At 56.4% G+C, this 25,481-nt stretch overlaps 1 protein-coding gene across 6 annotated transcripts in view; it reads left to right on the forward strand.

Moving 5' to 3' along the window:
• The window catches only part of RAB11FIP3 (RAB11 family interacting protein 3), a 76,897-nt gene that overhangs the window by 39,382 nt on the left and 12,034 nt on the right, over nt 1-25,481 (forward strand). For 3 of the 6 annotated variants that reach the window (XM_047712949.1, XM_047712952.1, XM_047712953.1), the window contains exons 3-7: nt 5,745-5,836; nt 13,353-13,564; nt 17,125-17,274; nt 18,715-18,849; nt 22,982-23,017. In XM_047712949.1, coding sequence (XP_047568905.1) covers nt 5,745-5,836; nt 13,353-13,564; nt 17,125-17,274; nt 18,715-18,849; nt 22,982-23,017 — 625 coding nt within the window. The remainder of the gene's footprint in view (nt 1-5,744; nt 5,837-13,352; nt 13,565-17,124; nt 17,275-18,714; nt 18,850-22,981; nt 23,018-25,481) is intronic. The other 3 variants (XM_047712950.1, XM_047712948.1, XM_047712951.1) reach the window with 3 other exon arrangements.

Raw genomic sequence — 25,481 nt, forward strand, 5'->3', positions numbered from 1 at the left:
GGTGGCTTCCTAAATGGACCACATTCCCGTGCCCAGCCATGCGCCTCAGGACCTCCCTGGGCCACTGCAGCGGCCCCTGGGGCCCTTGGGATAGCTTTGTTTTTCTCCAAAAATTCCATCAGTTAACTTGTGGGAAACTCACTGTATATGCTTTTTTCTCTTAGTTTTAAAATCCACTGTGATTTCTGGCTAATCAATTATTTAAAAGTTCTTTCAACTTCTGAATGTCTTTTCAGATTTTGTCATTAATTTCACACCTACTTGTGTGTGATAGAGAGTGAGGTCTCTGTGTTCCCTGACATTGGTTGGGGGTGTGGTGTGCGAGCCTGACGGTGCACCCTCTGACGGAGGGGTCCCACCGCGGGTGTCTGTTTGAGCTCCATCCCCGGGGGCGGGGGGGGGTGGGCTCCCGCAGACATGGGGGCGGCCTCAGTGGCCGGCAGCTTTAATTCACCTTCGTGCCGACGTAACTGACTGGCCGAGTGTAGGCTTCTGGGTCGACGGGGACGGAAGCTGGAGGGCCCCAGAACTCAGGGGTCATCAGAGAAGCCTTTGCTGCTCGGCCTGATCGTTTAGGGCTAGGAAGGCAACGGGTGCGTAGAGGCCAGGCCCAAGACACCTGGCAGTCACCGTTGCCGGGAAAGCGAGCAGCTGAAGCACACGGAAAATGTGCTTCTAGAATCCCGGTCGGCTGGCAGTTGAGTGCCGTGTAGTCATGATAGTGAAAGCCGTTGATCGTTCCTGTTACCAGAGACTAGACGTAACCAGTCTGGAAGGTTGGCGCAGGCAGAGTGGGAAGGATATGCTACAATCCTCAGGTACTGTGCCAGGATGTCAGTAGAAAATTCTAGAATTCAGGAACTCAAGGGAACTATTTAGAAACACTATTTAATTTTTTTTTTTAAAGATTTCATTTATTTATTTGAGGCAGAGACAGTGAGAGAGAGCATGAGAGGCGAGAAGGTCAGAGGGAGAAGCAGACTCCCCATGGAGCTGGGACCCCGATGCGGGACTTGATCCCGGGATTCCAGGACCGTGACCTGAGCCGAAGGCAGTCGCTCAACCAACTGAGCCACCGAGGCGCCCTAATTTTTTTTTTTTAAGATTTTATTTATTTATTCGACAGAAAGAGAGATCACAAGGAGGCAGAGAGGCAGGCAGAGAGAGAGGGAAGCAGACTCCTGGCCAAGGAGAGAGCCCGATGCGGGGCTCGATCCCAGGACCCCGAGATCATGACCTGAGCTGAAGGCAGAGGCTCAACCCACTGAGCCACCCAGGAGAGCCCCTACAATTACATTTTATCTTTTCGTTGTGTTTAATCCTTTTTTTAAGATTTTGTTTATTTATTTGACAGGGAGAGAGACCGCGAGAAAGGGAACACAAGCAGGCGGAGTGGGAGAGGGAGAAGCAGGCTCCTGCTGAGCAGGGATCCCAATGCGGGGCACAGTCCCAGGACCCTGAGATCACAACCTGAGCTGAAGGCAGATGCCTAATGACTGAGCCACCCAGGCACCCCTCATTGTATTTAATTTTATATATATATATAAAGGTTTTTCTTTCTTTACAATTTAGTTTCTTATAACAAACCAAAATACACCCAGGATCTAGTGTGTCGCTCTGTTCTGTTCACCTGTCTGATTATATTCTCTCTCTCTCTCTCTCTCTTTTTTTTTTGGGCTTCTGGTCTCTTCTGATTTATTAACATATATTTCTCTGGGATCATTCTTGCCATTTTAGTGTTTGGTTCTCTCCTTCATGTATTTTCTGGGCAGAATACAAGATGAAAATGCTGTTTTATTCCTGTGGTGAGGACATTCTGGAATAGAAGCATCCCCTGAGGGTGAGGTTTGGTCTCAACATGATGCCATGTTGCAGGTGGTGTCCCCCCTCCCTGAAATTTAACCCGTGGGGGCAGACCCCTGCTCCTGAAGTGAGGTGGGAGGCCAGGGGCCCTGCGGGGTGGTCTGCTGCCGGGCTGCGCGACAGGGGTCCCTGTCCAGTGTCTGAGCAGAGGACGGCTGCTCTGACAGCTTGAAGCAGATGATGAGGGCCACAGCCCGGGGAGGGCATAGCTGACCCGTGAGGACTGTGGGCACAGACACCGTGCACCTGGACTGCTCCAGGCTCCAGGGACACAGCACCCCCCCGCCTTCAGGACAGCCCACAGATGATGAGGCAGGGCAGCTACAGGAGGGGACAGGAGTGTGGGAGGAGGGGGCGTCTGGGTGTGGCACCCTGGCATGTCTGGGCTGCAGGGAGGCCGATGGGTCCAGTTTGGACATAGGGTCTGACAGCAGAGGTGAGGGTGTGGGGGTACAACGCTGGCCGTGCTATGGGCAATGGGAGACTTGGATGTCTCCGCAGGGTGGGTAAATGAGTGGCCCCTGGCTCAGTGCCAGCGTGCCAGCACCAGATCCTGGCGCGGGCATGAAGGGCTGGGCCTCCAGGTGCCCACATTGGCTCGGGGGGCCGTGCTGGTGGGGGCACCCCAGCTGCACATCTGTCGGATGTCCTGCCGAGTGGGCTCAGGGAGTCAGATGTTTTCTTTTTTCTGTAGTTGGATTTCATCATTTAACTTTGGTTAGGACAAGAGGGTGAAAATAACACTATAATAAAAGGAAGTCAGAGCTGATTTTGCTGTTGTCGTTTGAGAGCATTTGGGAGAACGGAGTGTGTGCTTGCCAGAGCCGCCTTTCCCCCGGCGTGCCTCAGGTGCTCCTGTGGCCGTGGGCAGCCCGTCTGGGCTGGCGGGCTCGCTCCGCTCCCAGGAGCCACCCAGCGGGGGACTCAGTGTGTTGACCCAGTTGGCAGCCCCGTGCAGGCAGATCGTCACTGTCCTGCCACAGGCCCTATTGCAGGAATAGAACGAGCTGGGGGGGGGGGGGTTGCTGCAAATAGGCCATCGTGCCAGCTCACCCCCACGCTCTGGAAGAATAAGAACACACACATTAAAAATGGCCACTTAATGAGAATTGTTTTAGTTCACATAGAGAAGACTAACAGGAGAATCGTGTTTCGTTCCCGTCAGGAATATGACAGCACCAGCTTTGTTCACATCCCCTGGTCCACGATGTGCGACAAGACCCCCCGACCACTGTCCACCCCTCAGGGCCGAGCATACGTCCTCCGCGTCCAAAATGGTCAGCTGCATTTTGAGACCTTTGAATTCCGTGTTTCAGGTTTTTGAAGGACGAGGAAGACTGGGAACACCTGAGAGGAGAAAATAGGCCAAAGACAGTCTAGCTTTTTACAAAATCAACGTGCAGTCTCGAGCTGTACTGGGGTAATTGGCACCCCTGGACCCCCTTGCCTCCGAAACCAAAATCTTGTGTCCACAGCAACCCTGGCCCCTCACCTGCAGCAGAGACCCCGAGCTCTAGTGCAGGGCCCCCCTCAAGTGCTGGGGTCCTCTACCCGTGTGCCTGCAGGCTCCTTCTCACCGACTACAGTCTGTCCCACGCAGATACTTAGCCACAGTCCTGGGGAAACCGTGCAGCACAAGGACCTATGGTTTGTTTTTTGTTTTTGTTGTTGTTTAAATATTTTATTTATTTGAGAGAGAGCGAGAGCGCACAAGCAGAGGGGGGAGAAGAGGCAGAGGGAGAAACAGGCTCGCCACTGAGCCAGGGGCCGATGGGAGGCTCGATCCTGGGACCCTGGGATCATGACCCCAGCTGAAGGCAGAGGCTTTAACCCACTGAGCCACCCATGCGCCCCCCCGAAGGTACCCATGGTTCTTGAAAGCCACATGGCGGTTTTTGGTGTAAGAGCTTTAATCAGTATTGTGAAGTGGTTTTGAGTCGGCGTAGGTGTCTCAGAGTTCCTGACCATGGAGATGTTTGAGATCACTCAGTTGTTGAAGGAACGCGTTGTCATTCTGTTGAAGCTGAGAGGGTCCTTCAGAACCAGGACGGAATAGCCACGTGTCTTTCCGCTGCTTCATGGTGAAGGTCCTTCAGGACCCATTCTCCCTCCCCTAGCCAGCCGGCTTTCGTGGTGGCTTCAGAACCTGGCTGCGCACAGGAGATGAACAGCAGCATGTGCCCCAGGTGGCCAGCTGCCAAAGAAGGTCACGTGCCAGCTCAGAGGGGCGCGAGGCTCTCGATCTCGGCGTCACGAGTTTGAGCCCCACGCTGGGTGTAGAGCCCACTTCGAGAAAAGGAAAACAAGGAACTGATGTTAAAATGTTAGATTATTTGAGTAACTAATGTATTTTACATAAGTAATTCCTATTAATCGGTTTTTACTCGCAACATTGACACCCAGTGTGTGGGTTTTCATCACCAAGTGGTTCTCCGGTTCTCTGGGGACACCAACTGAGTGTCCTACAGTTTAATTTGCTCTGCCGCCAGCTGTCCGGAGTGCACAGAGACCCCACTTCAGGCGTCCAGGCCACCCACACTTCTATCTGACCTGACAGGGACTCCGGGGTCCCCGGGATCCCTCCTCCAGTTTGATAGTTTGCCACGGTCTCTGATAGAACCCAGGAAGAACTTCACTCACCAGTGAGCAGTTTATTTAAAAGGCTACAAGGGAACAGGCAGATGAAGAGGTGTACGGGGCGAGGTCTGCAAGTGTCTGGAGTGCAGGCCTTCCGCGCCCGTGGGGTTTGGGACACACCCCCTTCCTGCCGTGTTGCTGTTCACTAACCTGGAAGCTCTCACAGCCTCTTCGTTTTGGGTGTTTGGGGAGGACCCATTGGTCGTGGGTGACGGGCTCGGTCTCCAGCCTTCTAATCACACATCGGGGCCCTTGGCCACCAGCCCTCAAGCTGCACGAGTCCCCTGGGTGCTGTGAAGCCAGGAGAGGCCGACCGGGGCTGGTCAGGGGGCCCACAGCTGCTCCTCTCGGCCCTGCCGCTCAGCGAACTCCCAGGGGCAGGGACAAGGAGCGCAGAAACGGTTCTTCTTAGCCGGCGATATCACAGAGAAGCAGCAGGAAACTCAGGCGCCTTCCGTCGCTCACCTGCTCTCTGGAACGTGCTGGGCCCGGACCGCGTGCGAGAGACCCTGGAAGCAGTGCCCGTCCGGCCGGAGAAGGACCGCTGCCCTGGAGCACTGACTGTCGGAGGAGCGACAGTCAGCCCGTCGCGATGGGATAGCTTTTTCTCTAAAGTCTTCCTTATTACAAAATAAAACGTGCATTGCAGAAGATAAAGTTGAGCAAAAACAAGGGAAACAAGAAGTGCCAGTGAGCCCAGCACCAGGGTGACGCGCGGTTCTGGTCTGTCTCGTCATGGCCGCACCTCCCCAAACACACCCAAAGTCGGAGAAAACCGGGTGCTTCTGAAAGCCTGCGGACACGGTCACAGCCTTGAGAGCCCGCTCCTCCTCTTTACGATGCTGTTGGGTGTAATTAATGAAACGATTATATTTATCTTAGAGAAAGTGGGGGGTGATGGAGGGAGCAGAGAATCTCCAGCAGACCCCCCACTGAGCGGGGAGCCCGACATGGGACTCGATCCCAGGACCCTGAGGTCATGACCTGAGGCTGAAACCAAGAGTCGGACGCTTAACCAACCGACGGTGTCCCCCAGGTGCCCCAATGCTATCCGAGTTTTTAAGGAAGCAAACATTTTACCATTCAGCCTCCACACCACCCCTGGAGGGGAGACCTGCTTTCCTGTCCGAGCCACGCCGCTTCTCCTGGGCCGCCCGGGCCCCGGCTTTACCGCGGCGGGGCCTTCTCCCTCGGCCTCCGGGGGTGCCCTGAGTTCCCTGCTGAGTCTGTCTTCTCTCCCGCAGAGTCCGATAGCCAGCTGTGCACGGTCACACCCGCCCAGGACGAGGAGCCGCCCGCCTGCCCCGATGAGTTCGACGACTTCGTTACTTTCGAGGCAAGTGGTGCTCGCTGCGGGGCTGAGAGGGCTTCGACCTGACACGTCTTGCTTTTTGCCTTCTGAGTCCTGCTCTGCTTCGTGGTGCCCGGGCGGTTCTCTGGGAGGTGCCATGGAAGGCAGGACGGGGCTCACCTTGCAGCCCTGGGCCCATGCTGGGGACTCTGGGGGGCTCATGGTTGTGGCGGGAGGTCAGCAGCTGTCTGCCCCACAGCTGCTCACCCGAGGCCGTTGGCGGAGACCGTCTTAGGGCCTCTTGTCAGCAGAGGGACAGGCTGCACTGTTCAGGCTCTGCAGTGGTGTTGCTGTCACCTTTTCCCAGGCTGCCAAAGCCAGAGCAGGCAACATGCTGTGAAGTTCTGGTTTTATCAAATTTCAGATCATTTTCTGGGTTTAGGGACTTCCAACACCTTATGCCCCTTTGCCACCTGCCCCCACGGTTGCTATGGTTACATGGTGTCACCTGTAACTGTGGGTGTTTTGTTCTCTGCACGGCAGGGAGGTCTCTGAGCAGCCACAGAAGACAGACCACATGGTTGTGTCACACCAGTGGAGGGTGGTCAGATGCCAGGATAGCCCGTGTGGCTGGATGTGGCATTTTGTCTTAGGATGTACGTTAGAAACTCGGGAGCCCCTGGGGAGCTGTTGCCCAACAAAGGTGCAGGGAACAGCGCTGGGCTGTGGCGCGGTGGCTGTGAGCCTCGGTGGCTGTGAGCCTCGGTGGCTGGCTAAAGTGAGGTGGTGGCATGAGGCAGCTCCCCGGAGTCCACAGTTCACTGCTTTCCTCTGGAGTCTTGGGTCCTGGCTCTGAGGGGGCTGCTCCAGGCATGGGCCAGCCCACAGACAGCGTGGGTTCACTTTGGCTGTCACTTTTGATGCCGCAGACCTCTGGGCCCCTGGGGAGTATTCAGCACTCACAGCTTCGTCCTGAAGTACCAGCCGGGTCTGGGCCCCACAAGGGCAGGGACCACGCGGCATGGCACCCTGTTCGGTGTGGTTGGTGTGTTCATTCTGTGTGTGTGTGACCTGGGGTTCCCAGGTTGTGTCCGGCCATTGGCAGCTGCGAGCCTGTGTGGCTGGGTGGGGGCTGTAGGTGTGCGGGACTCTGACGCGTCACGTGTCCGTTGCATGGCCCGCCAGACCGTGTGATGGAGAGAGGCGCTTACCTCACCGGGGTGGGGCGGCTGGCTTGACAGCAGGGCGGCTCTGTGCACCTTGACTTACCTTGGGTTTCCCAGCAGTGCAGCTTAGGTCAGGGGAGTCCTTCTTGCCTTGTTTGGAGCAGCTGCGGGGGTTGCAACCCTTAGGCCAAGACGCTTGTGCAGGTCGCATCGGACCTTTATCCCCGTCCCAGCAGAGCCAGGCCCGAGCGTCGGTATCTTCCAGTCCATCCCTCTTCAGGGTTCTGCTAGGGCGTTCTGTCATTTTGCACGCTTTCTGTGGAGGTGGGTGTAGTGGGTTGAGTGGTAGTTTCCCAAAAGATAGGATCACTCGGGACTTGTGAACGTGACCTTATAATTTCGAGAAAGGATCCTTGTACATGTAATCAAGTTGAGGGTTTTGAGATGAGATCGTGCTGGGTAGTAAGTAGGCTGGACCCTGAGTCTAGTGACAGGTGTCCTTAGATGGGGAGACACACAGGAGCCCTGCGACGGAGCCGTGGGGGCTGGAGGGATGGAACCACGTGCCCAGGGCTGTCCGGGCCCACCAGGAACCCCCCCTGGGAGCCTTGCTGACGCCCCCAGAACCAAGAGGACACACTTCTGTTGTTTGAGACGCCCAGTTTGTGGTCACTCGTTGCGGCAGCCCAGGACACTGACACGGAGTCTGTGAGTCGGTGGTGAAAGGCGTCAATGCATTTTGTGCTTGAAGAGCCCGTGTGGCCCAAAAACTGTGGCAGCCTCTGCGGCTGGGACTGCCTCCTGAGCCCTGGACAGTGGGCAGGGGTCCTGTCCGACTCTGGCCCCCTCCTAGCCTCTGTGCTGGTGGACCGAGAGTGTGGTCCTTCCGCCTCTGTGTGCCCTCTGGGGACCAGCTCCCACCTCGCACGTGTCACCTTCGGAAGGTGTGGTAGGAATCTGATGTTTCAGAGAATGCAAAAGGGATGCTTCTGACTTTTTCTTTTCCAGAAAGGAGGAAACATTTATTTTTAAGGCTTTTGTTGTTGTTGTTACTTTTGCAAAACAGTTAATACTTTATATTTGAAAAGTTATAGCCTTTCAGAAAAGGGAGCAGATAGTGCAGAGTGCCCGTTCTTCCCACCGCACGCCGGTTCCCTGACACAGATGGTCACGAACACTGTGCTTCGATAGGTGTGCTACGTTTGTTAGACTTGATGACCCAGTATTGATGTCTTGTGGGTAACGGAAGCCCATAGTTGACATGAGGGGTCCCTCTTGGTATTAATGCATTCTGTGGGGGGAGTTATTATAATTTTTTTAAAGATTTTATTTATTTCTTTGAGAGAGAAAGACCACGAGCAGGGTGGGGTGGGGCGGAGAGGGGCAGAGGCAGAGGGAGATGCAGACTCGGCGCTGAGCAGGGAACCTGACGAGGTTCTTGACCCCAGGACCCGAGCCGAAGGCAGGCGCCCACCGACGGAGCCCCCTAGGCACCCTATGTGTTCTGTGGGTTTGAGCAAGTGTCCAAGGTCATGTGCTCACTGGGCGGCACCATACAGAGGAGTTTCGCTGCCTCCAACACCCTCTGCTCCCGGGATTCATCCCTCTTTCCCCACCGGAACCTGACAGCTGCTGATCTTCTGCTGTCTGCACAGTTGTGCCTTTTCCAGAGTGTCACAGAGTTGGAATCCAGTGTGTGGCTTTTGCTTACTGGGTTCTGTCACTTAGTTATATGCGTTGAAGGCTTTTCCATGTCTTCTTAATGCTTTTTTGGAACTTTAGATGTAACTTTCAGGGGATTGGAACCAAGTATTATGAAACTTACAGAAAGATGTTCTTTCTTTTCTTTTTTTAAAGATTTTATTTATTTACTTGACAGACACAGATCACAAGTAGGCAGAGGGGGGGTGTAAGCAGGCTCCCGCTGAGCAGAGAGCCCGATGCGGGGCTCGATCCCAGGACCCTGAGATCATGACCTGAGCTGAAGGCAGAGGTTTAACCCACTGAGCCACCCAGGCGCCCCAAAAGATGTTCTTTTTAGAAAATCTTGCACATCCTGTAATCCTTTTTTTTTTTTTTAAAGATTTTATTTATTTATTTGACAGAGAGAGAAATCACAAGTAGGCAGAGAGGCAGGCAGAGAGGGAAGCAGGCTCTCTGCTGAGGAGAGAGCCGGATGTGGGGCTCGATCCTAAGACCCTGAGATCATGACCTGAGCTGAAGGCAGAGGCTTAACCCACTGAGCCACCCAGGTGCCCCCACATCCTGTAATCTTAAAGTTCAGTAAAAATGTGGGTGGAGGTTATGTGCGTTAACACCCAGATATCCCATTTGGAGACCTTCTACTGGCGATCTCCAGCGCTAAGTCAGCCTTGTGCTAGCTTCCTGATGGAGCACACAGCAGTGTGGGTCAGGGGCGCCTGGGCAGTTCCCCGCTGGGCTGCTGCTGGACTCTCCTCTGCTTCTTGTTTGCCCCTTGCTTGAGATGCCTCCTAGGAGAGTGACTGATGTGGGCTTTCTGAGGAGAGGGGGATGGGGTGACGACTAAGTAAGATTTGTCACATTCACGGGAATGCAGAGGGGAGGGTGGCATGCCCAAGGCCCCTGCAGCCTTCCTGGGTGAGCTCATCACTCGGGGCAGTGGGGAGGGTCACAGAGAACAGACACAAACAGGGATGATAAGAGTTGTCCCTGCTGTGCCTCCCCTGTTCCTCCCTCCTTCTCCCACCGAGGCCTCTAGAGGAAAGAGCCATCTTGATAAAATGATGGAGACTGTGTCTTTTGTGCAAACTGTTACAACAAAGGTTTGAAAGTCAACAAAAGCCACTGTTCTGTAGTCTGTTAAAAACCCAACAGGGACACTTCCTGAACTTTGCCTCCCTTCCCTGGTCAGCACAGCAGGACGATTAATGGAGCATGTCTGGGAGCAGGTTAAACTTTGCCCACGGCTGCGGTGTCCCTTCAGGTGAGCACACAGGTTTTGCCGGACCTCAGCAGACTAGCAAATAGGAGGCCTCGAGGTTAGTCGCGAGAAGCTAGAGACAGGCGTCCCCAGTGTTTTCGAGCACGCCTTCCCAGAGCTGGTGTATGGAGCCAGGTGAGGCCTGTTGAGCTGCAGGGGCTGGCGCCTGAGGGTGCGAGGAGCAGTCGGTGTCCCTCAGAGGGACCATGACCTGGGCAGTGAGGATACCGGGCAGCGTTGGGCACGTGTGAGCTCCTCACCGCTGGCTCCGAACCCCGCGTCCATGTTCATCAGCAGACCCTTTGTCAACCAGGGAAGGTAGTAGTAGCATGCGGCAGAGTTTTCCAAATGCACTTGGATTTTCCAATGAGTTCATCTTAACATCTGTAATTTGTAAATATTTTAAAAGAAGATAGCATAGATTTGCCTACATTTGTGGGCTTCTGGGCAAAGTTGGGTCCTTTGTGGTGGCAGATACGAGCTGACAGGTGGGGTATGTGAGCTGGTCCTGCGTCTCATGTGCACTACGGGGAGGCAGGTGTAGCCAGCTGCTCCGGACCGCGGCCTGGTGGCTGACATGTATTTGGGGCAGGTGCTGGGGGTGAGCAGGGGAGGCAGCTCCCGCGGGCCGAGTGGGTCCTGACCCCCTCCGGCTGCGGGTGGGGAGGGGCCTCCAGGACGTGTTTACCATTTGGGCAGATAAGGTGTAAGCACAAGCTTGAAGCCTTCAGTAAAGCGGAAGCCGTGCTCTCTTGTTTGGTTCTCCTTCACGGTGGGAGGAATGGATCTGTGCTTCCATTCTGGGGGGGTTAGTATAATTTTTTAAAAGATTTTATTTATTTCTTTGAGAGAGAAGACCACGAGCAGGGTGGGGTGGGGTGGGGAGGGGCAGAGGCAGAGGGAGATGCAGACTCGGCGCTGAGCAGGGAACCTGACGAGGTTCTTGACCCCAGGACCCGAGCCGAAGGCAGGCGCCCACCGACGGAGCCCCCTGCTCCGTCAGTGGGTGCCTTCCTTCGGAGCCTCCGACTGCTCCTAGGAAGGAGCAATTGGAGGTTGAGGGGCGCTCGCCCCGCTCTGCCTGTTGGAGAGGAGGGCGAGTCGCCCGGAGCGGAGCGTGTGCCCGGCCTGCGGCAGTCAGGCTCGTCGTGCAGAGTCCGTCTCGCGCTTTCTGTGGCAGAGGAGACGGGCTTCCACCCTGAGCTGTCCTGTCCAAGCGCTGGGGGGCTTCGGGCTGCAGCCCTGGCCTCAGCGGCACAATTCCGGTGAGCTCCTTGCAGGCGAGATAACGAGGACCAAGAGCCTGCACCTCCGCCCCTTCCGGGGAAGAAAGGCTCCGCGCCGCGCTGAGCTGGCCCGCCCTGGCGCACACGAAGTGGCCTGTGGACGCCTGGGGCCCGTGCCGGCCGGGGTAAGCGCTGTGCTACTTCAGTGGTGCTGGTGGGTGGACTTTTTATGAAGCTGACCTCAAGAGTTAAGTGCTTTTCCCTATAGGACATCATCTCCGGGTCCACAGTCTATGACTTCGGGGCCCTCGCTGGGCCTGTCGACTGAGGACCGCCGTGTGCAGTCCTGCCTGCTTCCGGGGTCTGAGGACGGAGTGGGTGAGGAAGGGTGGGCTGCAGTGCACTGTCTTGCAGACAAAGAGCAGAGGGTTCGGGGGGTCTTCCTCCTGTTCTTGGGTGGTTCTCAGGCATCACCCCTCTGTGAGTGTGCAGTGCTGTCTGGGCAGCAAACCAGCAGCCAGCCCGCAGCAGACGTCGGGAACCGGCTGTGGACTTCGCGCCTGCTCTGTTGCGCTTCTTTGGCAGCTCAACCGCCGACGTGCGGGTGCCTGCCCAGCTCAGACGGCCTGTCCCTGCCCATGCTGCCCGAGTGCAGAGCCAGCCCTGAGCCCGGCCGGAGGCGATACCTGCTCGGTGACAACGACCCGCTGAGAGCGATTTCCCGGGTTCAGAATTGGAAGGAAGGGTTTTAGGGGCTCCTCGGTAGCCTTCGATTCCGAGGAAGATGGGTTCTTCCCTTGGAAACATGGGTGGCGCCCTCCCTCTCCTGTCATTCCATTGTACTCTGGCCGCACACACAGCTGGGACTCTGAGCCCACAGGGATGGTGAACCCTGCAGTCTCCCAGGTTTCTTTCCATACCGGCCTCTGTGGTCACTTAATCCCAGTCCTGTCTTGCAGATGAGGCAGCAGGGCTTGGAGTGGTTGGGACCCTTGTGTGGGGTCACTGGGCTGGCGGACGGTGGATGGAGGATGGACCCTGGCCTGTTATCGGTGCACTAGGGCACCACCAGCTCGGCCTGGGCCCTTGATGCCTCTTCAGTGGGGCGAGGAGCCGTGGGGTGCAGCCTTGAGAGGCCCTCAGAGTTAGTTGGGGACCGGTCTCTTCTTGTTAGCACAGCACCTCCGAGCACACTGTCCTCTGGTGACATCAGAATGACAGGACAGAGTGCACCTTTTCCAGTTCTCAAGGGTTTTTTTGTTTGTTTTTCCTTAGAGAGATCACAAGTAGGCAGAGAGGCAGAGAGAGAGGGAAGGGGGAAGCAGGCTCCCTGCGGAGCTGAGAGCCCGATGCGGGACTCGATCCCAGGACCCTGAGATAATGACCTGAGCCGAAAGCAGAGGCTTAACCCACTGAGCCACCCCGGCACCCCTGTTCTCAAGTTGTTAACCTCAGATTGTTTTGAGTATGAAGTGTTGGCTACTTTCCCTAACCAGTGCAGTTGCGTCGTAATTAAAGCTGAGATGATGAATTGAAAATGGCTCATGAAATGATTCTTTGAGTTGAAATCATTTACACTGTGCTAGACACTGGGCACTGGGTCCAGAAGAGAAAGCAAAGATAGCTTTTGTGGAAAGTAGACCTTTAACCAGTGAATGTAATGGGTTGGTTAATAATCGATGGGTTAGTATTTGAGGTTAGACCCCAGAGTTGAATTTCAAAGCAGCAGCCACATCGTACAGAACGGGCACTGACGGTGACTTTTTGATTAGCGTGTTCTTGCACGAGTCTTCGGATAGAAATCATCCCAGTGCTGCTAGGCACACGTGAGGGGCTGCACTGGGATTTGTCCCATGGTGTTGGGACCCTCCTGTCTGTTTTAGGTATGCTTACCCAGCTAACTTCCAGAATTGCTCTAGTGGGTTTTCTGCTGTGGAACATGGGTCTGTGTTTCAGTTTTGAAAACTGTTGGATACTCGCTCCCGGGTTTTGGCACCAAAAAAAAAAAAAAAAAAAAAAAAAAAAATCCCAAACCAAAAGAACCCGTTGGATTGTTTCGTTAAGCCGACATTTCTGCTGGGACCCTGCCTGAGGCTGTCTCTCCACGTGGTGTCTCGATGCCTGCAGTAGGGAACTGTGGGGCATTGAGGTTCACGGACACGGGGTCATTTCAGCGTATGGGACTGACTGCTGGCACTCTCTCCTAGGCCAACGAAGTGACAGACAGCGCATACATGGGGTCTGAGAGTACCTACAGCGAGTGTGAGACCTTCACCGACGAGGACACGAGCACCCTGGTGCACCCGGAGCTACAGGCCGAAGGGGACGCGGACAGTGCTGGGGGCTCAGCTGTGCCCTCCGAGTGCCTGGACGCCATGGAGGATCCTGGCCACGGTGCTCTGCTGCTGCTCCCAGGCAGGTCTGTACCCTGGCTGTTGCTTCTAGGACACCGAGGGGACGTGTCCTGTGGGCGCAGTGGGTTTGTGGAGGGGTTGGTGTCAGAGAGTGCTGCGGAGTCCCTGTGGGACCTGGGGAGAAAGTGGACCCTCCAGCGTGGCCTGGAGTCCCGCTGAGAGCCCTTGCCCACTGCCCAGCGTGTCCGCCGGCGACAGCCAACCGCCTAGGAAGGAGGCATTCCTGCCGACAGCAGACAACCCTGGTTGTACACGCTGCACGATGTTGAGAGAGACTTGACCCTGGGTTTCTCACTGAAGTTCTTAGGAACTAGGCAGGGCACCATGCTTAGGCCACATCTCCCAGCAGGCCGTTAGAACCTGCTTGTCTTCCCGCACCCCTCCCCAGATCTTCTGTTCCTATCCCCCCTTCTCCAGGCGTCCCCATGTGTTTGAAGACCAGCGAAGGGAGGGGGCAGTGTCCAGCATGTGCGGACCGGGAAGAGAACTTGCACCGGCCCTGTGCCGTGTGGGAAGCCATCATGCTTCCCAGCTTTGGAAGTGGTTAGGTTTTATCTTGTGTTGCTTGTGTTGATTTCGTTGCTCGTGCGGCCTCCCGGAGTTGTTGGTTTTTCCTCTTTAACGGAAGGACTGCGTAGTGGCGTGTGAGTGCAGGCAAGCCGGCAGCTCGCAGGTATCAGCTGCTGATGACGGCCGTGCTCGCCCCGGGCTTGCGCCTTCGTCACAGTGACCACACAGAACTGGAGCCTCTGTACACCCGGCTGCTTCCGCCTGATGCCGTGGCTGTTGACCTGCACCCCGGGTTCCGCGCTGGTGGTCCGTCGTCTTCAGTACTGTCACTCTGCGGTGGGAGCGTGCCGTAGCTTTGATTCACTGCTGGTGGCCGTCTGGGCCGTTCGCGGCTTTGGCTCTGCGAACGAAGCTGCTGGAAACCCCGCGTGTCTGGGTGGCCTGTTTGTCCCTAGGAGTGGGATGGCGCTGCATCCACAGTGTGCTTGTGGGTCTGTGGGACGGGCACGGACCGGACTTCTCGTAGGTGCTTGCCAGCCCGCCGCCTCTGGGCTTCTGGAGGCAGCCCGCTCCTTTTCTGGAGGGGTGCAATGTGGGTGCAGGGTTGTTCTGACTTGCATTTTCAGATGAGGGCCTTGTTTTGCGTCGATTGCCCCTTTGATCTTTTTTGCAAAGTGCCTGTTCCAGTCTCTTATACCCTGTTGATTGCAGGGTCTACAGACATTTTCTGCAAAAGGCCAGATAATAAATACTTTTGGCTTGCAGGTCATACGGTCTCAGTGACGACTCCTCAGGCTTCGCTGGCCAGGTGCGTTGTGGTTATGGTTCACTGCCGTGCCCCAGTCCGACCTTACAAACACAGGCCATGAGTGTGATTTGGTGTCTCCCATCTGTTGGGTTGTCTTCTTCTTTTGATTTGTAGGAGTTTGGGTTCTTCTTTAAGATGCTGTTTATTTGAGAGAGTGAACGAATGAGAGGGCGCACGAGCTGGGGGAGGACCTGGAGGGGGAAGAGGGAAAGGGGGAAGCTGACCCCCCACGGAGCAGGGAGCCCGGCACGGGGCTCGATCGCAGGACCCCCAGATCGTGGCCTGAGCAGACAGAACCAGCTGAGACACCCAGGCACCACCTCTGTACTGTTCTAGGAATTTGGCTTGCTTCATAGGACTCTGATGTTTACTTCCATTTTCTTTCAAAAGCTGTATTTTTGCACATCTCTATTCAGATCTGTCATCTCTCCATAACTCATTTTTGTATGGGGTGTGAGATTGGGGTCGTTTCCCAAATGAGTCTCCAGTCGACTCAGCCTCAGCTCTGAGTGGGTTCCTCCTTCCTTCACTGTCTGGTGTCCCCGTGGGCCTGGGAGGCCGCTGAGTGTGTGTGGGCCTGGGGCTGGGCTGCGCGGCCTCATCTGTCTGCCCATCCTCGGGTCAGTGCTACACAGGCTCTGACTCCAGCGCGTTGTAGGTTGGACTGCATGTACGTAACCCTCTAGTCCTCTTCTTCAAGGCTGTGTTGGTGCCTTTGGCCCTTTGCCTTTCCCTGGGGGCTTTAGAATGCACGTGTTGGTTTCTGGACAAAGAAGTCTGCAGGGACTCTGGTTAGGGTTGTCCCGATACAGTTCAGTGCGGGGGGAATCGGCGTCTTCTCCGTGCATCGGTCTTACAGTCTTGGAGCAGAGTATCTCCCTCCATTTATGTGTATTTTTTGTTTATTTTCATTTAATTTTTTTTTAGAGACAGAACGGGGAGGGGAGGGACAGAGGGAGAGAGAATCATGAGCAGGCTGTACACGCAGTGGGGAGCCTGATGTGGGGTCGATCTCCTGACCCCGAGATCAAGACCCGAGCTGAAGTTGGACGCTCAGCCACCTGAGCCACCAGACGCCCTCATTTATGTGTGTGTGAATGTATTTACGGGTGTGCTTTTAAGGATGGTAAGAAGAAAGGGCGCATCCCTACTTCAGCTCGCTCAGACTCCATTGCTTCTGAAAGCGGGTACGTGTAGGACTGTGGAAGTTGTCCTTGGTGGCTTCAGGACCGCTCCCTGGATGCGCGCATTTGTGGGTAGGAAATTGGAACTTGGTCCGTCAGCCGCGTTGGTCTGCAGTACACACACGGATCCAGTTCCCATCCCTCACTGCCTGCGTGACAGTCACTGGGCTCTCTGAGGCCCCCTTTCCCCTTCTGAGAGGGGCAGCTCTCAGATTCTCAGCACCGGCGGAGTTGCTGATGGTAGCATGGCTGTTTTCTGTTGCCCCTGGTGGAGCCCTGAGCCCCCGCCTTTGGCTCAGCCTCTGCCAGTTCCAGGCGTGCCCAGGCATCTCCCTGGCCCCGTGACCCTGTGCCCCGGAAGCTGGGTGTAGAGGAGTGCGTGATCTCCCTCTCAGAAGGAGGACAGGTGCTAGCAAGCCCTTGACGTTCCCTGGTTGGAGTCTGCTCTTCTGAATTTTACATCCTAGCGGAAGTCTCACACCCACACTGGCCGGCAGCTCCAGGAAGAAGCATGGGGTGCACTCGCAGGAGACAGGGGCCTGTGTCTGCTGTGAATGCCTGATGTGTGGAGTTGCTGAGCAAATTGGGATGTGCTGGAAGTGTACAATGAACCCCAGATTTCAAAGACTTGTTATGAAATAAAGAATATCGAATATGTGCCTGGGTGGCTCAGTCCGGGAGGCGTCTGCCTTCAGCTCAGGTCATAATCCCAGGATCCTAGGATTGAGCCTCACATTGGGCTCCTGGCTCAGTGGGGAGCCTGCTTCTCCCTCTGCCCCTCCCCCATGCTCATGCTCTCTGTCAAATAAATAAATAAAAATCTTTAAAAAACAAAATAGGGAATATAAAATTGTGCCTCTGAAGTGATATTTTGGATACACTGGAGTAAGTTAAAATACATTATTAAAATCCATTTCACCTATTCATTTACTGCTTTCAAACATGGCTGCTAGAACATTTGAACTCGGACATGTGGCCAGTGGCGCATTCTGCCAGAAGGTACCGTCACACCCTCGGTTCTGCGGCCACAAGTCACCGTGTCACTTGTGTTTTGCCTTTGCAGATCGCAGCTGCACAGCCAGTCTGTCGTCACGGTGATAGGTGGTGAGGAGCATTTTGAGGATTATGGCGAGGGCAGCGAGGCGGAGCTGTCCCTGGAGACCCTCTGCAACGGGGAGCATGGCTGCAGAGACCCCGCTTTCCCTACCCCCAGGTAATGCAGCCCTGCACCGCTGGGGGTATGTGCATGTATGGACACGTGTGTGTGTGTGTGTGTGTGTGTGTGTGTGTGTGTGGGAGGGAGAGAACACAGCATGGTTGCCACGTTTTACATTCAGTCTCTTGTAGATGCAAGTGTGTGCCCTCTGGTCAGCCTCTGCGGGCGGCGTTAGCATCAGAAATGATATCTTTCAATTCATTTCCTTCTAATGGTCTGGGGAGTTCTGGCTGCCTGAGCTGAAGGGTGAGGCCTTCACTCATGGGGCTGGGTCCTCCCAGCTCGCCTTCCTCGTAGGGCTTCGCTCGTGTCCACACGAGGGGCCGTGCACCTGGCCACCTGTCGCTGGTGACTGGCCCGTCTGAGGCCGTTCCCGCCCCTACAGGCGAAACTCCTGCCCGTCTCAGCAGCCGGTGCGGGTCAGTCACCTCTCCCCTCGGTGGCCTGCTCTTGAAACCCTCCCCCTTGCTGACAGCAGAAGCTGAGTATCTCTGAACCCGCATCTGCGAGACCCTTCCTTTGCCCAGACGGTTGCCTGCCCCAGAGGACCCACCGGCCTGGGAGAGGGCCTCTGTGGCATGTCTCTGGGAGTTGGCGTGAGTGACACGCGTGAGTGCTTTTAGCAGCTCTCCTTCTTGGTGGCGTCGACACGGAGGCGAGGCCTGGGAGCTGCTGCACGGTGTCTGTCCAGCTTGGTGGTCTTTCTTGTCTGCTTAGTCTGTGCCTCTCACGCGGTCTCTCACGTTTTCTGTCTCAGGTGGGACTTCCACACCACCAGTGACATTTCCCCTCAGCCTGTCCTTCCGTGGAACCTCCACACGGGCTTGCAAAAGCCACCAGGCCCTAACGCCCCAGGGACACGGCTGCCTCTCTGCCTTCATCTTCCTGTAGGCGCCCACCAGTGCCCTGAAAGTCCACTGAGACTAGGTCACAGGGAGGCAAATAGAACCCCGAGTTTCTAACGAAGGTCTGAGCGACGACAGAGTTAACGCTGACGCCTCACGCGCGCACCGTGTCTGAGGCTGCCGGGCTTCGGAGCGGATACGGAAGTAGCTCCAGTCCCGGAACCGAGACCCCCCTCGTGCTTTGCCCTCCCGTTGATGTGTTTTGGACAAAGGAGAAAGTAGTGTGTCCGGCCATTTACTTGTTAGAGAAGCTTTTTTGTTTTACGATGAAGCCCAGGGGCCCCACCTGTTTCCTCTAAGCACCTGACCAGGAAGGAGCAGGTGTGTGGCCAGGTCCCCTGCTGCTCGAGCTGGTGCGTGTCACCGGGCCTGGAGGTGATGTTGAGGGAGGTGGGCTCCCGGCAGTCGAAGGAAAGAGCCAAATCCCGCACAGCCGGGCAGCTGACAGCATGCTTCTCTCCGGCCCCTCCGTGGAGTGGCCGACAGCCTGGGGGTGCGCACGTGTCCTGAGCGGACACTTCTGTCTCTCTAGCACCGACCCGCTGGCCGCGAAGCTGCACTGCATCCTCACTGACGAGGCTTTTGAGTTTTACTGTAGCCAGTGCCACAAGCAGATCAACCGCCTCGAGGACCTTTCTGCTCGCCTCAGTGATCTCGAACAGAATAGGTAACGGTCTGGTGCCTGGCCGTGCTCTTCGTGCACGCGGAGGGAGAGTCTGGGTCGCCGCACTCCGGCCGGTGGCTCTGGCCACAGGTGCCACTGCCACCGAAAGACGAGTGTGCCGATGGCAGGACTCTTCCTCCGCTCTGCTCCCCGGCCCCGCATGAGCTGAGCCTGTGTCCAGTGCACTCTGCCCTCCTCGCCCTGTGTGCATGCCTCTGTCCGAGCCTCCGCTTCTGGTCCCACGGGAGCAAACTGGCTTCACGCACTGTGTGTCCCTCGTGAGGAAATCGAGGGTGTGAAAGTGTCTGCACCTGGAAGGAGGTACTCTCCTCGTTTTACTGCAAGATTTCCTTAACTGAGAGTCACATGAAAGGGCTTTGTGAAATTTAAAGTAACATTTGGTCCTTAGAAGCTAATTTGTTGAGGTCCCTGGGTGGCTTCGTTTGTTCAGCATCTGACTCCTGAATTTGGAGAGGGTCATGATCTCAGGATTGGGAGATCAAGCCCCATGTCAGGCTCCACACTCTGCATGGGGTCTGCTTGGGATTCTCTCTCTCCCTCTCTCTGCCCCTTCCACAGCTCATGCCCTCTGGCTCTCCAAAAAACAGATTTGTAAACAGCTTTCAGGAGTGTATGTTTAAATCACGTGAGCCTTTCCATGAGCCTTTTGGTTTTTCTTTTTTAAGATTTTTTATTTTTACGGCCTCTCTACAGCCAACTTGGGGCTCAAACTCCTAACCCCAAGATCAAGAGTCACATGCTCTGCTGACTGAGCCAGCCACGTGTCCCCTGGACCCTTTTCTGTAAGGCTGCCTCAGACTCTGTTACCAGAATACCCAGCTTTGCTACCCTGTTCTTCGATGGGTACCCAGGAGCCAGCATGTGCCTGCTGCCCCCGGCCTTGGTCGGTCCCCATTCTGTCCCTCTTCCCCGTCTACCAGTTCTGGGTTGTGTCTGAGTGTTTGCCTGCCTCTCCATCCTCCATCCCCAACCCTACTCAGGTCAGCGCTCCAGAAGGAGACGGTTCCTTTTGCTGGCTCCCCACAGCTTGACACACTCCAGTTAAAGAGACTGGGTCCGAGGGGTGTGTCCGTGTTCATGTGTCTGAGCTTGTCGGTGATGTAGCTTCCTGTGTGGCAGGCCCTGTGCCTCGCAGCGCCAGCCCAGCAGAGGGGGTGCAGGGCCCACGGAGAGCTCGCACGCTGGCCAGGCCAGGATGCTAGGTGTCGATCAGGGCTGTGTGCTCCTGGGTGGCAGTCTGGAGTGGCTTCCTGGAAGAGGGGCCCAGTGCTGCTGCAGATTACAGAACGTGTGGCAGAAAGGCCAGCCATCCTGACGGTTGCAGTGTGTTTGGAGGAGTTGTCTTCCGCAGACTGTCCCCTGTCTTGAGGAGCCTACGGCCAAGACCAGCTCAGTCTTCCTGGCGGGTCGCTGAGGCCGGCAGTCCAGCTGTACCCGTGGACCTGCCTGTTGTCCGGTGGAGCCCCTTTGGTGTCTTCAGCCCCTTTCTCAGGTTCTGGGCGACACCCGCAGCACAGGCTGCAGCCCAGCACACGCCCAGTCGGGGGGCGAAGATTCTGTGTGGCCAGTCGGCAGCTTCCTGAGGGGGTGTGGGGGGTCCCAGTGGCACTGGCAGCACCTAGCCTTCTGGGGGGCGTCAGAGACCTGCCGGCCTCTGTCGTAGGGAAAACCATTCTTTCATTCACTCCGCGCGCATTTAGCCGGACGCGCTCCGAGACGGCCCCTCCACCTGGCCTCCCACACGGAGACCTGCTGTCCTGCTGTTCGGGGTTCGAGTACAGGAATGCCTTGTCTCTGTTTGAGAGTAAGCACAAAGACGTGGGGCTGATCTCTCATTTCTGGAGTGGACTTTACTGTGCTGAGAACCTGCCTCAGCACGGCCACGGTCGCCTCTGTCGGGCCTTTTGAGGGGGAGCCTGAGCTGCGGCCCCGTGTAGCTGGCAAGTTCTGTGGGGCCTTGTGCCCAGTCTCAGCCATTCCCTGAGGAAGACCCAGTCAAGGTGGGTTCATGTGCCATTAAAGTCGTCACTGGAACCACAACACAGCTGTGGGGAAATTTATCCAAACACTGAAGCGAAGAAGACCTAAATCTTGCTTGTTGGTTTCCTTGGGATTGTCATGAAATAAATGTATTTGGTTTTGGTTTGTGGCTGGTAAAAGGTGATTCAGTCCCAACTGTGTCTGGAAGCTCTGAAGTCAAACGTATTTTTCTTTCTTTCTTTCCTTCCTTCCTTTCTTTTTAAGATTTTATTTATTTGAGAGAGAATGAGAGTAAGCACAAGCAAGGGGAACAGCAGAGGGAGAAGCAGGCTCCCCGCTGAGCAGAGAGCCCGATGTGAGGCTGGATCCCAGGACCCTGAGATCGTGACCTGAGCTGAAGGCAGAGGCCTAACCACCGAGCTGCCCAGGCATCCCTGTCAAATAGATTTTCTACCCAGTGAACCTCAGAACATGCCTATAGTGGTGATTCTGTTTTCCAGATACCTGGGAGCCTCTATAAAAAGATTTGCTTCGTAAAAATTAGTAAGAATATTAAGAAATCAAGAGTATAAAGCCTATTTTCAAATTACAAACCTCAAAACCGACTGGCGGTGCAGTCTGTGCGAGGTCGCTATGTACCCTGACTCCCGTGACACTCGGAGGAAGTCGGCCAGGAGAGGGGAGCACACAGTGGTTCACATGAGGAGGTTTAACGAAGAGCAACCGCACGTGGGGACTGTGACGAGATGCCGGCCGCTGAGAGTGAAGGGGGCTCGCCCCAACAGCGGTTCTGAGGGGCAGTCGCCGCTGGCGGGGGGCTCGCCTGCTCCCCACACTGGGGGACTTGGTGGGAGCCTACCTTCTAGAACACGGTGGAAGTCTGCCCTCTGGCTGCCAGAAAGCCTCACTAGGAAGGGCCTCAGTAGAGGCGCTCTGAGAGAGAACTCCCGGTGGAGCTGTGAGGACGCCGCCGCACGGGATCTGGGCCCCGATGGACCAGATGTCCCCAGGACAAGAGGACAGGTAGACACGTGGACACGTGGGAGCCCTCCAGCACCCTCTACTGGTAGAAACTGCAGAGGAGGAATTGGAAAGGGGCCCGGATCCATTTCTACGGAACAAGTAGGAAGGAGTCGAGGTGGGAGGCGGCGTAACTGACTCCGCTGCTCCTACCCTGGCCTGAGCCTCGAGGGAGTCGCAGTGTGTCGGAGAGGTCCGGCTGAAGGGAGGCGCGCCGCGGCCGGTTCCGGTGCTGGAGACGGGGCTGCTGCTCGTGGGCGGGGCCCGTGGCTTAGCCGTCGCATTGGAAAATAAAACTAGGGGACGCCTGGCTGGCTCAGTCGGCGAGGTGTCTGCCTTCGGCTCAGGTCACCATCTCAGGTCCTGGATGAGCCCCGCTCGGGGCTCCCTGCTCAGCAGAGTCTGGTTCTCCCTCTCCCTCTGCCCTGTGCTGTCTCACCCACGCTCGCCATCTGTCTCTCCTGCAAATAAGTAAATAAAATCTTAAAACAACAACAACTCTGGACTTCAGAAGTGAGCGATAAGGTAAGTTCGGCCCTTTTGGCCACGGCAGATGTTCTGTTAGCCAGACGACATGTGGTTGACCGTACTTACTGCCCGGAAGTGGCCGCAGAAAGGGCCTCCAGGTCGCCGCCGGGGCAGGACTTTGGACCCTGTGGTTTCAGTGCCCAAGTCAAAGCTTGATGACAGAACTTTCCTGTCACCAACAGGCCTGTGTCCCATTTTGTGTGGAGGCCGCTGATGGCCAAGTGGGAGGGGGTGCGTTTGGGGCGTGGCAGCTGCCGGCAGCTCAGACCCTGCGCGGCGGACTGGTGGGTGCGGTGCTGGACTCGGCCTCTGAGCTGAGGTCTGGTAGTGGCTCCGTCCGGGATTTCTGTGGGAGTAGAGTAATGTGACTTGCCTTGACCTTGGCAAGTCCCCGAGATTGCTCCCGTGCCCCCGAGTGCTTTGCTGAGCAGGCCTTTCTGTGCATGGTGCTGGCCTTGGGGGCAGGCGCTGCCTGCCTGTGAACGTGCCCCCCACCCCGTATCGCTTCAGCCTGTTTCCTGTTTCCTCCCATTCCTCCCTGTCTGTTCTCTGACATGATTTTCCTGTTTATTTTGATTTTGCACAGTCCAGCGAAGCGGCTCTCCAGCAGGAAGGTGGCAAGGTAGGAGACCTTCGTTACTCACTGAGCTGTCCTTCAGGGCGTGTCACTGACCACAGCTCTTTACAAACGTGTTTGAAAATACCATTCTCCAAAGTACTTTCTGACCCCTTTGGAAGTCACTTGTCTCAGTCGGGACTGAAAATAATTCTTAGGGGTGAGTTCGGGAAGTAATCGGTGCTGCTGTGGGCAGGCCCGGGCCTGCGGTGGGGAGGTCTGTGCTGAAGGCTTCCGGCGCGGCTCCCTTCTTACTGCGCCTGCGCCGTGAGGTCCGGGCCGGGCTGGCGGCGTCCCCGGGCGTCTGCTGTCCGGTAGCCCACGGTAGCATCTGAAGGGTCATGGCGGAGCCCGGGTCTGGGTTCTGGGTCGGCCTCCAGCGGCTCTGCTCCTCCCCGGCTCTCCAAGTTGAGGAGGAGGGGAGGACGCATGCCTAACGCTGCGTTTCTGAAGAACATGCTTTTGTGGCCATTTCTGCACTTTCCAGCTCGGGGTCCACCTGTTGGTTTCCTGCAGGGAGAGACGGTGGCACGCGGGTACCCGCCCCGCCAGGCTGGCTCTGGGCACGGTTTCCGCAGGGCTTGTCCGGTGAGCGCGTCCTTGACAGGATGCCGCGCGACGCTCATTCATGTCCTTTCTCAGACACGTCTTCTTCCGGAGGCAGTGACGGCCGCGGTAGCGCTGCTGCCTCGCCTTCTCACCGCGCCCCTGCACACAGCACCCCGGCCCTGCGGCCCCCGCGTGCGCCAGGACTTGTGTCCCCGCTTGCCGCTTTGCTCCCGGATCCTTAGCGTTTCTCGTCTATGGTTCTTGTCCGCTCGCCTTCTTACTCCTCCTCAAGAAAAGAGGTGCCCCTGAGATAATGTTTTTTAAATTTTTATTTTTTAAAGATTTTATTTGAGAGAGAGAGAGAGAGAGAGAACATGAGCAGGGTGAGGGACAGAGAGAAGCAGGCTCTCCACCGAGCAGGGAGCCCAACACGGGGCTCGACCCCGGCACTCCAGGATTGTGATGGAGCCAAAGGCAGACGCCTAACCGACCGAGCCGCCCGGGCGCCCTGGAGATACATTTCTTGTTTTTTTTTGTTCTTTTGGTTTTTGTTTTTAATATTTATTTGACAGGGAGAGAGAGAGAGAGATCACAAGCAGGCAGAGAGGCAGGCAGAGAGGGGGAAGCAGGCTCCTCCTGAGCAGGGAACCCGATGTGGGGCTCCATCCCAGGACCCCGAGATCATGTCCTGAGCCGAAGGCAGAGGCTTAAGCCACTGAGCCACCAGGCGCCCTGGATATACATTTCTGAGACCTTGCTGGGTGCTTTCCTCCCATCTTTTGGCTTGGTGTGGAATTCTAGCTTGGGAACCCCTCCCGTTCCCAAGCTTTGCAGGAGCCACTCAGCACCTTCCAGCACTAGGGCTGCTGCCTGGACCCTGAGGTTTGCTGGTTGTCTTTGTGACCTTTTCTCCAGAAGCTTTCACATGTCTTCTCTGCCCCTGAAGTTCACACTCTCCACGATGAGTCTGGTGAGTCCTTCTTCCCATTAATTATGGTGGACAGAGTGACAGATTGTTTCCACCCTTTGTCCCAGGGACCTTTCTCGGGCTGTTGACAGGGTTGTCTGTCCCCCATCCTCCCTCTGGAACTCCTGGCTGTGGCCTTGACCACCTCATCCTTGCTGCCCCCACACCGGTCCACTCTGGCCCCTCCTTTGACGAGCCACAAGCTTGTTCTCCCCATCTCTTCCCTGTGTCCTTGTCTGTCTTGTTCAAGTTCTCCCTCACAGCCAGGCTGCCGCCGCCGCTCACAGCTAAGTGGTTGCTCGCGGCTGCTGGTGGGTGTGTGGTGTAGACAGCCTCGCTGCCTTCTGGTTTCCCAGAGAGGAATCGGGCCTGGCTGTCGGCCTTCAGGGATCCGTGCTGGGCTGTGGGTGGGTGTGCGTGCTGTGTGGGCCCCCCTCTGTGAGCTGTGGTCTCGAACCCTCCTGCGCAGTCTCAGGTGGCGGCTGCAGCCCTCCTGCCCCTTCCCTACACCTCCTCTCTTGTGTGTGGCATGTGAGCCTCCTGCTGTTCTCTGTAGTCCTAGGGGCGTAGGACCCGGCAGAAGTGAGGGTCGCCCACCCTCCTCTGCACTCATTCTCACCGTCCCCCTTGTAGAGGGCATCGGAGTCCAGGGAACATGATGTTTGTTCCCGACCCCACGGGGATTGCACGTTTGGCATTGTTGCCTCCTCCCCCCACCCGTGTTCCACCCCACAGACGCTCCAGGGGCTGAGATGAGGGAAAGTAAGAACCTCTGCCCATCCCCCCACTCGAGGATGTGGCCGGGCTCTGTGGCCCCGGGGCCGTGCTGCCTCCGCCGTTGCCCGCTCCTTGGAAACAGCCTCTGAGAATGTGAGCTCCCCTTCGCAGATACACTTGGGCGTGAAAAAGCCCGGTCCGTAGGTGTCTGTAGTCACGGTTCACACACAGCCTGTT

This window comes from Lutra lutra, chromosome 18 (assembly GCF_902655055.1).
Source record: "Lutra lutra chromosome 18, mLutLut1.2, whole genome shotgun sequence".
In the NCBI taxonomy this organism is placed as follows: Eukaryota; Metazoa; Chordata; class Mammalia; order Carnivora; family Mustelidae; genus Lutra; species Lutra lutra.